Source organism: Lampris incognitus, chromosome 10 (assembly GCF_029633865.1).
Source record: "Lampris incognitus isolate fLamInc1 chromosome 10, fLamInc1.hap2, whole genome shotgun sequence".
Classification (NCBI taxonomy): domain Eukaryota; kingdom Metazoa; phylum Chordata; class Actinopteri; order Lampriformes; family Lampridae; genus Lampris; species Lampris incognitus.
In genome coordinates, this window is record NC_079220.1 from 20,962,906 (window position 1) to 20,977,129 (window position 14,224).

A 14,224-nucleotide genomic window follows, 5' to 3' on the forward strand; every position below is an offset into this window, starting at 1 on the left:
CATTTAGAATGAGATATTGATGCTATAGTAGGGATGGGCATGGATAGACAGCCATCCCTACTACATCATCAATATCTCATTCTAAATGATACTGTAGCACCTCTATTCTGAATTAGAAAGGATAGCTTCCAAAGGATAACGTAGTAGGGATGGCTGTGCCAGGGTAGAGGAAGTCTTTAATGCGCATGAACACTTCCATGGGCAGAGGCCACACCCAGTATGGCTCTACCTGTCAAAATACCTTCGTGAGGCCAAAGGATAAGAGACCTCCCCCTGAAAGAAAAGGACGCTTTCAATCATTCAGCCTTTTGGAGTTTGACTGTATAGATGCACAACTATGTCTACCTATTTTTGTAAGTCGCTTTCTACAAAGGTGTCCCCTTAATAAACGATAACTAACTAACGATTACACCAGTAGTGGATGTACAGGAAATGTATTTTTTGCATAAATATGGAGACTTGTTGTTTAAATGCATGTTGTCTTTTTCTACGCAGATGCAGTCATGAAATTTGACCCTAAGGCCACAGAGGGCATCATTAAGCAGCATGCCGCAGACCATCTCAAGCACGCTCCAGCGAGACGGGGAGGTGGTGGACACACACCAGGCACTCAGTAGGGTAGCCTTGTAGCCATGGGTGGGCAGGGGTAGGTGGCCGCCACCAAAGTGAAAGCCCCGCCCACACAGGCTTTATTTTTGTATTTTAGAGATCGTGTGCCAAGTTCTGGGCAGAAGGACCAGTTGGTCCAGTTTTTGTTTTTCAGTATTACCTTACTGATTGGAAGGTGCAAAATGTGCAGTTGAGGAACTACTTGTCTTGGCAGAGCCACTGAATAACAAAACATGATTGTCCTAGCCTATATTGGTGAAATTAACATGTAGACTTGTTGTATAAAAGCAATAGAACACTTGAGGTTGTGCAATATCGTGTGATATCGATACTGCTGTGATTTGGTCGTAGGCAGTACCACAGACAATCACAGCAGTGTCGATATCACACGATATTGCACTCCTGCTCGTGTTCTATTGCTTTATTATTCCACCTATGTATTACCATATACATACTGTTTTACTCACTCTGTGGAGAAATACATGTCTCAACTGCAAAGCCCTGACTAGTTTCTGTGTAGGTATGGTGTGTGTGTGTGTGTGTGCACATGCGGCGTGCGTGCACTACAGAATGAAAGCAAATCAGCCCACTACGATTATTGGGTTGATCTGTCTTAAACTGTATATGTATGATGGGTTAATTAATGCAATTTGTACTTAAAATAGGAACAATGTTACATTATGTTGAAATCTACTTTAGGAACAGTATTAACCTGTGTAGTCCTGCAATTAAAGGACCAGGTTGGCGTAAAAACAAGTCTTTCTAAAAATTCCTCAATTTTCTGAGCTTGGCAAAACAAAAAGTCTCTAGCCCCATCCTATGATTTAAAAACGACGATTAAGCAAAATTTTTAAAAATTCAAAGAAAATCACAGGAATGAGTAAGACTTTTTCAAAGAGACTTTTGCTCAGGAGATTATGCACAAAAACTAGTCGCCATTCATTTTTCCAAAACAGGAAGTACATTGAAAAAATTATACTTCCTGTTTTGGAAAAATTAATGGCAAGTAGTTTTTGTGCATAAATTCCTGAGCAAAAAGGTATTGGAGTAAGTCTCTATCTGATTCCTGTGATTTATGAATTTTTAAAGATTTTGCTTAATTGTCATTTTTAAATCATAACAAATCTTAGGAGGGGGCTGGAGACTTACTTTTTGTTTTGCCAAGCTCAGAAAATTGAGGAATTTTTAGAAATAACTTGTTTTTACGGCAACCTGGTCCTTTAATTGACAGAAAATGGGCCACTGTCGGAAAATGGGGGCGTATGCACTGATTAAGCAGTATTAAAAAGTGGTCTAAAATAAGTTTAAATTTGACGTTGAAAAGACGTCCAAAATGACCACATTTGGACTAGAATCAGCCCTTATATAGAGGTCCTGTGGATGTCAGAATTGGACGTCCAGAAGACGTCAGAAAAAGACGTCATAAAAACTCACAGTCTGCACCCACCACGGACCAAAATTGGATGTTCAAAAATGACCTTTAAAAGACGTTGATTAGACGTCTAAATGTTTGCTGGGATATCGATAAATAAGCAACAAGGCAATACGTTTGCACTGCATATTACAGACAAGCATGTGAGCCAAAGTTGGTTGTCGTTAACATGCAGAGGGACAATGCATGCACGAAGATAAGGCAGCATCAATCCTGGACAAAATAGATAAGAGAGACGTTCACATTTCTGGCTCTTGTTGACATGAGTTGGTAAATGCATTCTGTATCAACATAGTGTCCGGTTATATCGATCTAAATTCGTGTTTATGAGAATAAATACGTCGATCCCCACTGCCTACAGCTTTTTTTTTTTAAATTAAATTATCTTTAAACTGTAGAGAGGCAAAGCCCAACATGTTCACCTCTACTGTAGAAATATTCTGGAAGATGAGAGTTCATATGTGTTACTGATGGATACTTTTCAATTGACAATAGCAACAGTTAAACGTTAGTTAAATATGTTTGTTGGATATTTTAAATCATGCATATGTGTTGAGTGGAAATACATATGATCATTAAATAGCCTGCAAAGTTTGTCAAGTTCACAAGTGTCCTTATTTGGTTAGGTAAATGGGGGAGGGGGCTAGAGGAGCCGGAGGGAGGCTATCGGTAGCGAGTCAAAATGAAACTTAACTTCAAAACTTTTCCACTGACGGAATCTGCAAGGAAAGAGGTCGTCTCCCTTAACGACAAAAAACATGGCCAGCAAACATCTTCCCCCTCGTAAGTTTATTTAATGTACTACTCATAGAAAATATTATAATAAATATTATAATAATAAATGTAACTTTGCAGTCGTCGCATATCAGCGATGATCGTTACTAGACGTGGGTTTTGAGTTTGACTGCGTTGCACAGTATGTCAGCGTGTTGCTGTTTTAACGGGATCTCTACCGCCAAACACCAAGAGATGAGAGACGACAGACCTCAGGAACATGCGACATTACATGTTAAGTCGTCGCGGTCACGGCAGACAGGGCAGTGCACATTGATGACGGACACTGGTTGATTCCCAGTGTAAAGACGTGGAACGAGCGGACACGCGCGCGTCCTTCACAATCACGCGAGAACACAAACTCCGTCGTTGCTCGAGCACACTCGCTGTTTCCCCTTATTGCAACAGACCAGCTATGCACAGTGCAAAGGTATGAGGCAACAATGCACGGCAATTTACCCCAAGTAACACGTACACACACTCTCTCTCGCTCGCTGTCCGTTGCTCAATTCAGTTCAACTCAATGACTTTATTGGCATGACGTAGCAATGTCCAATTGCCAAAAAACAACATATTACTCTCTGTAATTCTGGCTCAAAAAATAATTTATATATTTATATATATGCATTTATATTTGTGTGAGTTGAAATTTACAAACACTTATATAAATTCTTATCTAAGGCAGGTCGGGCCAATGTCAATCATAGCCTACTACTTCCAATGCCTAATAGGTGAAGAAGAGTTTAAGGAACATTTCTGTAATTAAAGCAAATATTCAATGCTGAGAAGATATTGGAGGAAAGCAAAAGTATAATGGCAGCAAACATCTTTTCCCTGCTGAAAACGTTTGTTTCTCAGTCTTATTTCGGTATTATTTGACACTTTGCTCTTTAAAGAAATCAGGTTCACTAAAATCCTGCATCCACATGGAAATGTAATATTGTAGAGCCGAAGGAACGGAGAAGACCGTAGGTTCACACTTTAGCCGTGTAGGCAACTTTCTTTAATCCACGGTAAATCAGAGAGACAACCAAACCACAGCTCGACTGAGCGGAGGTGGCAAGAATCACCAGAAAACTGGCTGGACAACCATAACTTAACCCTGCGTTAACCTGCCAGGGCAACCATGACTTAACCCTTAGTTCCTGGGTTGAATTCTGTCCCCAATACGTGTCCACCACAATATCATCATTATACCACCAAACTAGAGTGGAACATACCGATAACAGCGAACTTTAAATTTTACTGAAAATATTTCTTGAAATTTTAGTCAAGGTCAACGCTACAAAACGTCTTATATAACAGAAGATGTATCCATTGGTGGGAGCTGCATTGCATTAAAGTTGACTGTGGAACAGCTACAAAAGAAATATTGACATCAAACATCTTCAAAATATGTAACATTTCAAAGACGATTGAATCAATTCATCTGGATAAAGTGTTTATTGACAGACACGTTTAATCACTCAACTAATCTAAACTGACTATAGGTATCCCCACCCCTTATAAACAATACTGTCGCATAACGACCGAAACCAACGACCAGTTCCATATGCAAATATGGGTGTGACCATTAACTAGAGCTTCATTACAACTATTCACAGAGGATCTGGGAATGTTGCAATCACAGCATTGTAAGATGGCGACACAATGCTGTGATTGTGCTGTATTGTTTATAAGGGTGGGGATACCTGCAGTCAGTTTAGACTGAAGATGTCACTTGGATGAGTGATGAAACATATCTGTCAAGAAACGCTGTGTCTAGATGAACTGATTCACTTTGATTTTCTTCTTTGATTTCTTACCTGGATTATTGAGCATGCATCAAGATATTTAACATTTAATTTAAAGGTATTAGCTGTGACCTTCAATATTTTGAAAAAGTAGAATTTAGTTAAATGCCACTCCCTACTGGAACAATGCAACTTGACAGATTAAGAAAAACAGTCAATTGGTTCTTATAAGACTGGTTTGATCTGTCCTCTCAGCCATACATGCTCCATCGGCTCATTGACACACTTTGGCTGGGGAAATTCATGCAATAGTAAAACATTAACTCATCGCCACTGACAAGACATTAGAGAACAAAAATAATTCGCAAGATAAATATGACCAGTAAATGTTGCCATTAAGACAATTTAATGCACCGTTAAGTGTAACACTTTGGTTACAGGAAGGTACAGTACCTGTTAAATATTATGGTAGGCTTTAGTTATGTCTCAGAGCAGCTGCATTTATTTCTAAAAGGTACTATTTAAAATTACAGGAATATTTGTTCCAAAGTCATTCAATCGTTGTTACGTACGTAGTATATTACTATTTAGACATTTACTTCTTGTCCTATAACACTACGTCTACTACTATGTTTATTGTTATTATTATTATTATTATTATTACCCTTCCGCAAAGGATATTGTGGACATTTGCATATGCATGGCCCACATGGAGACCCCCGCCTGGTATGCACAAAGGCCACCCATACTACATGAATGTTTTGCAAATATGTGAAAATTACAATAAAGTTAAAACACCAACTTTTGACAAATGCCACATGCAAGAACACATGTAAAAAGAATAAATAGATAAATAAAAAACACAGGATGAGCAATGAGCAATATATTTCATTGCTAACATCACAGTAAAAGAAAGAGATTATCAAAATAAAAAGCCTCTCTTTTTAATGAAAGTTCATCCTGGTCTCCCCCCCACCTTTGGAAGAGATCGTCTTCTCTTCCAATATGGCTGTATTCTTGCATTATACTATTTGTAAAAATGCATATTTTAACCTTATTGCCACTTTTCAATATTGATGAAAATATTAAAGTAATGCAGAGGGCCTTTGCACATGCTACAGTAGGTGTGTGTCTTCATGTGTACCCATCTCATGTCATCTCATCTTCAGCCGCTTTTCCGGGGTCAGGTCGCGGTGGCAGCAAGCTAATTAGGGCACTCCAGGCATCCCTGTCCCCAGCAATGCCCTCCAGCTCCTCCTGGGGGATCCCAACGTGTTCCCAGGCCAGATTGGACATGTAATCCCTCCAGCGAGTTCTGGGTCTACCCCGGGGTCTCCTCCCAGTTGGCCGTGCGCGGTAAACCTCCAAAGGAAGGTGCCCAGAAGGCATCCTAATCAGATGCCCAAACCATCTCAACTGGCTCCTTTCGACGCGAAGGAGCAGCGACTCTACTCCAAGCTCCCTCAAGATGTCTGAGCTCCTCACCTTATATTTAAGGCTGAGCCCAGACACCCTACAGAGGAAACTAATTTCAGCCGCTTGTATCCACAATCTCACCCTTCCGGTCACTACCCAAAGCTCATGACCATAGGTGAGGATTGGAATGAAGATTGACTGGTAAATTGAGAGCTTTGCCTTCTGGCTCAGTTCCTTCTTCATCACAAGGGTCTGGTAGAACGTCCGCATTACTGCTGACGCTGCACCAATCCGCCTGTCAATCTTCCGCTCCATCCTACCCTCAATTGTGAGCAAAACCCAGAGATACTTGGAACTCCTTCACTTGAGGCAACAACTCATCCCCAACCCGGAGGGAGCAATCCACCATTTTCTGGTAGAGAACCATGGCCTCAGACTTGGAGGTGCTGACTCTCATCCCAGCCTTTTCACACTCAGCTGCAAACCGCTCCAGTGCGTGTTGGAGGTCGCATTCTGATGAAGCCAACAAAACCACATCATCTGTGAAGAGCAGAGATGCAGTTCCGAGGTTCCCAAAATGGACACACTCCTCACCTTGGCTGCACCTTGAGATCCTGTCCATGAATATCACAAACAGAATCGGAGACAAGGGACAACCTTGGTGAAAACATGTTTGACTTTGTGCCAAGCATGCAGACACAACTCACACTTTGGTTATACAAGGACCGGATGGCTTGTAGCAACTGCCCAGGTACCCCATACACCCACAGTACTCCCCACAGAGTGCCCTGGGGTACACGGTCATAAGCCTTCTCCAAGTCCACAAAACACATGTAGACTTGCTGGTCAAACTCCCATGCCCCCCTCAGCGCTCCCGCGAGGGTAAAGAGTTGGTCCGTTGTTCCATGGCCAGGACAGAATCCGCATTGTTCCTCCTGGATCTGAGGTTGGACAATCGTCGGAGCCTCCTTTCGAGCACCCTAGAGTAGACTTTCCCAGGGAGTCTGATTAATGTGATGCCCCGATAATTGAAGCACACCCTCCGGTCCCCCTTTTTGAATATTATTGATAGATAAGTCCATCAATTCTTGGCAGCTGTGCCTTAAATTATATTATTATAAATACATTCACTTTGTTGTTTGTGATTTTATTTGCCTTGGAGCAGACTATCCTTCACGTCAACACTCTCTCTCTAAAATACAGCAGGATTACAAGTTTTCGGCAACATACATTGTTTTTGACGTGACCGGCCAGCACCTCAACGACAACAACAACAGCAACAACAATAATAATAATAATAATAAGTCAATCTTATCTAGTGCTTTTCTAACACTCAAAGTCACTTTACAATAAACGAGGTTAAACAAGACAACAGATAAACATAACACAGACATACAGGGATGGATGGGAAGGGGGGCGGGGCTACAAGAGAGGGAGAAGCGGCAGCCACACATGACGCCAGCAGTACTCTCCGACTTAAACAGATACAAAAGGGCACGAAAAACAACAGCGCTGTAGACATTGATTTTCTGTAGGGGTTTACTCCTGTAGCTTATTCCACTGACGAGGTAGCCACTAGGCAGTGGCATCAGGTAATATCCACGCACCGGTGAGCCTGCATACCACACATCTAGGGGCCAGACCACCTCCGAGTCCCTCCTAGTTCAGCCAGGGTCCAAGATCTACCCAGTTACCGTGTGTCGCCACGAGGAGGCACTACATAGGGCTTGCCGTTGGAGAGGATATGTACTGGCAGGGAGAGACTTGCGTGCTCGGCTCCCCTGTTCACCAGCAGTGAAGTTTGAGAGTGAGACGTGACAGGCACAGAACACTACACCAACACACTAGACCCTTTACAACAACCCCACTTCTTACACAAGAATGTCAGACAGTACTGCACATCCTACTATCCTACTGCATTGCTCTTTTTAAAGAGAGATCTAATCAGGAATTAAATTCAAATTTAGAAGAGCCATTACATTTTCAATTAATTGATCTCATTTCAAAATGCAATTTTCCTTTTGTGAGTTTTACGTAAACGAGCGGGCATGGTCTTCTGTCTGTCAGTGATGTTTGACAGGCAGTCTTAAGGTCGGGACATGTGTCTGCTGAGGTACATGTGAATGTTTCTGTGTATGAAGCATCACACAGAAAAGGTTTCTGGGTGACTTGAATCTTGCAAAGGCTGGCAGTGTCATAGATATGCACCCCTCCAAAATCTGTTGCGCTGAGTGTAATAGTGCGGGGCAATAGCAATGCTTATTGGTCAAGCAGAGAATCATATCTGTAGACAGGCACAACAGAACAAAAGACAAACAAACAAAAGACAGTAACAAACCACACAACATAACAAAAAGTGGAAACACACTGAGGGTTTTTTGCATTCTATTTTGGTCTTTCGTTTATTGTCCTTGTTTTCGTTGTCAGATTGTTTAGCTGTCCCTGTTTTTTAGTTGGTAGGCAAAGTATATCATCTGTAGGCAAAGAACTATATACATAAATGTAGCTTTAAAAGTGGTGTTAGTGTAGAAACTTTTTGTCAATAGTGAGGATAGCAAATGTTTTAATGTGAAAATTATGAGTTAGCCAGTTGGCATAAATTGGCAAAAAATAGATACAAGCTTGTGGCTCACATTGATTTTTTTTTTAATAACTAGCCAAGTCAAAATGCATGTTTACTAAGAGTTAAACACTGTAACAAAAAAATGTCAATTTTGAATGTCTCCAACAGAGAAACCACAAACAGGGAAACCACAGCTGCGTATCGTGCTTGTTGGGAAGACTGGAGTTGGGAAGAGCACTACAGGAAACACCATCCTGGGGAAAAAGGCATTTCCTACAGGGATTTCCTCTTCCTCATTGACAATGAAGTGTCAAAAGGAAACTGGAGAGTTTAATGGGCAGTCTCTCACTGTTGTTGATACTCCTGGTTTGTTTTCTACTCAGACTCCTTCTGACAAACCGATTGTGTCTCCATCAAAAATATTAGACAAAATACCAGGTTTGTCTGAAACAAACAAGAATATACTTAGAGAGATTGCTAGGTGCATTACCTTCTCTGCTCCTGGTCCCCATGTTTTCCTGGTTGTTCTCCAGGTGGGCAGGTTCACACCAGAGGAACAGGAAACGGTGAAACTCATCAAGATGTTCTTTGGAAAAGAGGCAGACTCTTACACTATGGTTCTGTTCACCCACGGTGATGACCTGAAAGCTGAAAAAGTTTCCATAGACAAACTGATCGGTGATAATGAAGCTCTTAGAGATTTTGTCAGGCAGTGCCATGGGGGTCACCATGTCTTTGACAACAGGAACAATGATTCATCTCAAGTCCCCGATCTACTGGACAAGATCACCAGCATGGTAAAGAGAAATGCAGGAAGACATTACACAAACGACATGTTCATGTGGGCTGAGAAAGCTATAGAAGAGGAGATGCAAATCCTAAAGAAAGAAAATCCAACAATGTCAAAGGAAGAAGCAAGAAAAACGGCTGAGGAAAACAACCCCTATATTGAAGCTTTGGTAGTGAAACTTGTTATACTGATTGGCTCAGGGGTACGTTCTGTTGTGAGGAATAAAACAACAGAGGAGGTAAGGAAAGTAGCAGGGCTAGAAATAGCAAATATAGCAGGAGATGTGATAGAACACCTGATAGAGGAAGCAACAAAGTATGTTGCTTATGTATGTATTCCTAAAGCGTTCGAGAAATGCAATTTACAGTGAGTGCCTTTTGATCTTTGAGTTGATCACACTATGTCCTTTTGTTTTATTTTGGTTGTTTGAGTAACAAAAATCACCTTTATTGTAACATATACCTTGTTTGTTTTTCAAATGGCTTGTGGGCCTGTACGTTCACTGAATGTTGTATTGGAATGTAACAGAAAATGCATCTTAGGATGCTTCATTTATTTGTTCTCTTTTTTTAACTTAGGTGAATTTTTATCCTTCGCCTGGTCCTTGTTTTAGTCTGCATGCAATGCCAGACAAGGGTGACAGTGTGCATCTCTTGCCCATGTACTGATCTGTCTATTGTCTCTGGCAGACTGCTGATTGCTGCTTCTCTTGAGTTTGTTTATGGTCTAGGTAAACCGTAAAACTGAACTGCCCTTCTGGGATAAATAAAGTTGTCTGAATCTGAATCTAAACTTATATTGGTGGCCTGAAAAGGACCATTTGATTGACACATGGCAGAATTGTTGCAAAATCAAATAATGTGGCACTGAAAGCAGCATCAAATGTGGTACTGATGGGAGCAATTAATTAAAAGAAGCTTTGGATTAGCGGTTGGAATTGGAGTAAATCAAATTGTTTAAATTGCTTGTGAATGATTAAAGCTCTCAAGGATCAAATAGAATGAAAAAATAATTTGTAAGTAATTATGTGTGTGCCGTGAAAAGCAGTCATGTTTTATTATTATTCATCATACTTATGTAACCGAGCGTTGAGTGCGCCTATACTTATTAAAGTGGGAAAATAATATCACAGACTTTCCTAAGACTGAACCAGGGTGACATATTTTATTGCTTTCTCATACACGTTTAACATTGTTCCTCCCCCGCATAACAGATACACCACTTCCGTTTATGCCCTTCAGCCTAAGAGCCCCTGACCATATAAACTGCATGACTGAACTTAAAATCCCCCAGAGCATTACACTTAGAGGTAACACAATAACATAACTTACATGCCTCCCCTCCTTCAAAAAAAAAAAAGTCCTCGTTTCTAAATACCAGTATAAACAATATAAATGCCACAAACAAACATGGTGGCCACATTAGCAACATGCCAATCATCATCATCATCAGGCCGAGTATCATCGGATGGCTCTGACCCTCTCACGCCATCCATCTCTATCCTGCATAGCAGCTGGAAGATCCTCAGATGGACATCCTGTGTCGTCAACAAGTTGATTGGTGTAATTTCTTGCAGGCCTTCCCACACACGTCTTTCTACATTTGGGAGACCAAAGCAGAGTGTCGCTTGCAAGTTCTTCCTTGTTTCTTGTTGAACATGCTGACACAGCACAAAAAGGCAAATGGTCAAAATGTTATGCTTGTTCCCCTCACATAACTGCACAGTCAAATAAAGTATGCCCTAGCAAACCCACCAGATATACCAGATATAGCTGACACCCTGTTGCATGTGGACATACACTTAAACATGAGAGAACATTGGTTTTTATTTTTTTTATTTTCATTGCATGAGAACACATTAATCATACCAACTCACCAACACATCAGTAATGATAAGTGACAAAGTCCTTGAAGTGAACTGGTTGTCTCACAGTCTGAGACACAGTCTGTAGTGTCTCACTGGGGTCCATAACATGAACAGTCCCTTTGCCACTAGGAGCCAGGGGCTCCTCAGTCCCACAGTCCCCGTACGGCAACCCCTCATCCAGCAGTGAGGGAGTATGAGGATAAGTAGGGAGGCTTGGAGGACCAGCAGGCATCAGTCCAACTGTGTTGGGTTTCAGTCTATCCTAATGGACAATCTGCCCCTATACGCTAGAGCTCAAAAGAATGCCACTACGATATGTGAGTCCAGGTTCCTCCTGAGAGTCCAGCACAGCCAGGACCCTGTAGGGTCCCTTCCAGTTTGGGGCAAGTTTCATACAGCCCTCAGTAGGATTATTAGGCCATAGAAGATCCTCCTCTGCATATGGCCAGTAACGGACCACTCCATCATAGCACAGCTTTTGTTTCTCACGGGTGTCGACACCATGTTGCCTGGCACTGCCAAAAGCAGTCCCTTGCTTATCTGCCAGAGAGGTCACAAAGTCAGCATGAGCAAAAGGTAAGTCCGAGCGTATCAACTGAGATGGCACTAAAACAACCACCGGAACCGGGGATCTTCCCATCCATGAGTCAAGTAGTAAGGAGTGTAGCTAGTGCAGGCATGAACAGATGTGTTACAGGCGAAGACCAACTGTTTTAGATGTTCATCCCATTCACCTCCACAAGCAAGCAGCGATTTGGCTAGCTGGTCAACGGGAGTCCGATTAAAGCGTTCAACCATTCCATCTGATTTGGGATTATAAAGTATGGTGCAAGTTTTCTTAATTCCTAAGAGTCGACACAGTCTCTGAACAATCTCGGCCTCAAAACTGCCGGCCCTGCTCACTGTGAATCAATTCTGGAATGTCGTTAACTAGCACATAATCTTCGAACAAACACTGTGCTACTGATTGGGCTGTTTGGTTAGGGAGAGCATACAGGTTTACAAACTTGGTGAAGTAGTCTTCCACTACCAACATATATCCAATTCCCTTAGAAGTCACTGGCAGGTAAAAAATGTGAGTTGCCACTCTGGAATGGCTGAGTTACTTGAGGAAACACCCCCCCCCCCATTGGTGCTCGATGCTTAGGCACAGGGGTCCTGCGGGTTTGACGGGACGCACTGCTCACACCACTGGCGAATATCATTGACCATAAAGGGTTGGTAAAAGGCCTGCCTCGCTCATCTCCATACTCATTCTGCTGCAAAATAAGCTGAAGCAGGACCTCCATGCAGGTGCTGCAGCACATCAGGGACAAGTGAGGAGGGCCCAACCACTTCGCGACCGTTGTCCCCTGTGGGGAAGGAATTCCCTGTGCAGCAGAGCAGACCATTTACAATAGAGAGACGAGGATACTCAGTCCATAACTTCCAGAGCCACCGGGAGCTACCTCTCATCTCCTCCCGAGGAGGTCAGGCTGTCCCCCTCTCAATCCAATCCATAACTGTCCTGTATGGATCAGCCTACTGCATGTCTCTCATAGGGCTCCCATCCTGTGAAAGTGCATGTATGAAAAACAAGTCATTCGACTCACTGTCCATTTGCACATGTTGTCCCCCTGTGGTGAGATCAGAGGCTTGTGGGTTGGTAGCGGGTGGTTGAGATAATACAGTGTCTGTCTGTGGAACACCTGACTCATGACGGCTGAACAACCCCCTTAGAGCCTGAACAGTCTTTGAGTTTGTGGTGGAATCCATTAGTTCCACTTCCGGCCACTTCGAGTGAGCATCAGCCATCACTAGCAACATATGCCCCTCCACTGGCCCAGCAAAATCCACATGTACCCTCTGCCATGGCATGCCCGGCCATGGCCACGAGTGCAGCAGGGAGAGGGCGGGAGACTTCTGGTTGCGCTGGCATGAATGACATACTTTGGCTTGCAGTTCAATCTGAGCGTCAACCCCCGGCCACCAGAAGTAGCTGCGAGCAACGGCTTTCATTTTAACCACTCCTGGGTGCCCGCATGCAGCCCTTTCAGCAGTTGTGGCCTCAACTTTGGGGTACAATAACGCGGTTGCCCCACAGAAGGCATCCTAGAACCACAGTGAACTCCTCTCTCCTTGAGCAGTAGGGCATCAGTGCATCGTTCTTTGACTACTGGAAACTGCCCTGACAAGACCATGTCCATCACACGAGAGAGCACCGGCTCATACCTTGTTTCTTTGCGAATATCTGTGCTGCACACAGGCAGGGAGGCAGGTGGTGTAACATATCCACAGAACCCAGTTTGTCCTTGTGATCCGCCTGCAGTGGCAGGCATGAGAGGCTGACCGCATTTCCATGTTCAGCTGCACTCCTGTATCGGATAGTGTAGTTGTGAGCTGCCAATACAAGGGCCCTTCACTGCAGCCTCGCAGGTGCCATAGACAGGATTGCTTTACTGGGGCTCAATATCGTCATTAGTGGCTGGTGGTCCGTGAAAAGGTTTAAATGGCACCCATACAGATATGCAAAAAAGTTGTGTGCACCGAATATGATCCCCAAGGCCTCCCGTTCAATTTGAGCATAATTTTGCTCAGCCTTGCTCAAGGTTCTGGAGGCAAATGCTATGGGCCTCTCTTGACCACCAGGCATCACATGAGAAATCACTGCGCCCACTCCGTATGGCAAGGCATCACATGCAAGTATTTTCGGCAGTTGGGGGTCAGAATGAGTTAACACTCTCTCAGAAAGGAGCTGTTCTTTCGTCGAGTAGAACGTTTTTTCATGCTCTGGGGACCACTCCCACTGTGCCCCTGCATGCAGTAGTTTGTGCAGGGGGCTGAGTGTTGTTGCCATGTTTGAGATAAATCTGCCATAATAATTTATCAGCCTTAAAAAGGAGCGGAGTTGGCTTACATTCATTGAGGCAGGGGCCTCGGCAATAGCCCTGAGTTTTTCTGGGGATTTGTGGAGGCCTGTGGCGTCGATGGTTTGTCCCAGATATTCCAGTGAGTTCCTGAAAAACTCACACTTTTTCTTCTGCACCCGGAGGCCAAAGTT

At 43.1% G+C, this 14,224-nt stretch overlaps 1 protein-coding gene across 1 annotated transcript; it reads left to right on the forward strand.

Annotated features, from left to right (window-relative positions):
- Positions 1–2,682: 2,682 nt before the first annotated feature.
- On the forward strand, positions 2,683–10,466 carry LOC130119382 (GTPase IMAP family member 7-like). Its single transcript, XM_056287856.1, has 2 exons — positions 2,683–2,824; positions 8,696–10,466. Exons 1-2 carry the CDS (start codon positions 2,800–2,802, stop codon positions 9,685–9,687), a joined length of 1,017 nt encoding a protein of 338 aa, XP_056143831.1. The 5' UTR covers positions 2,683–2,799; the 3' UTR covers positions 9,688–10,466.
- Positions 10,467–14,224: the final 3,758 nt, after the last annotated feature.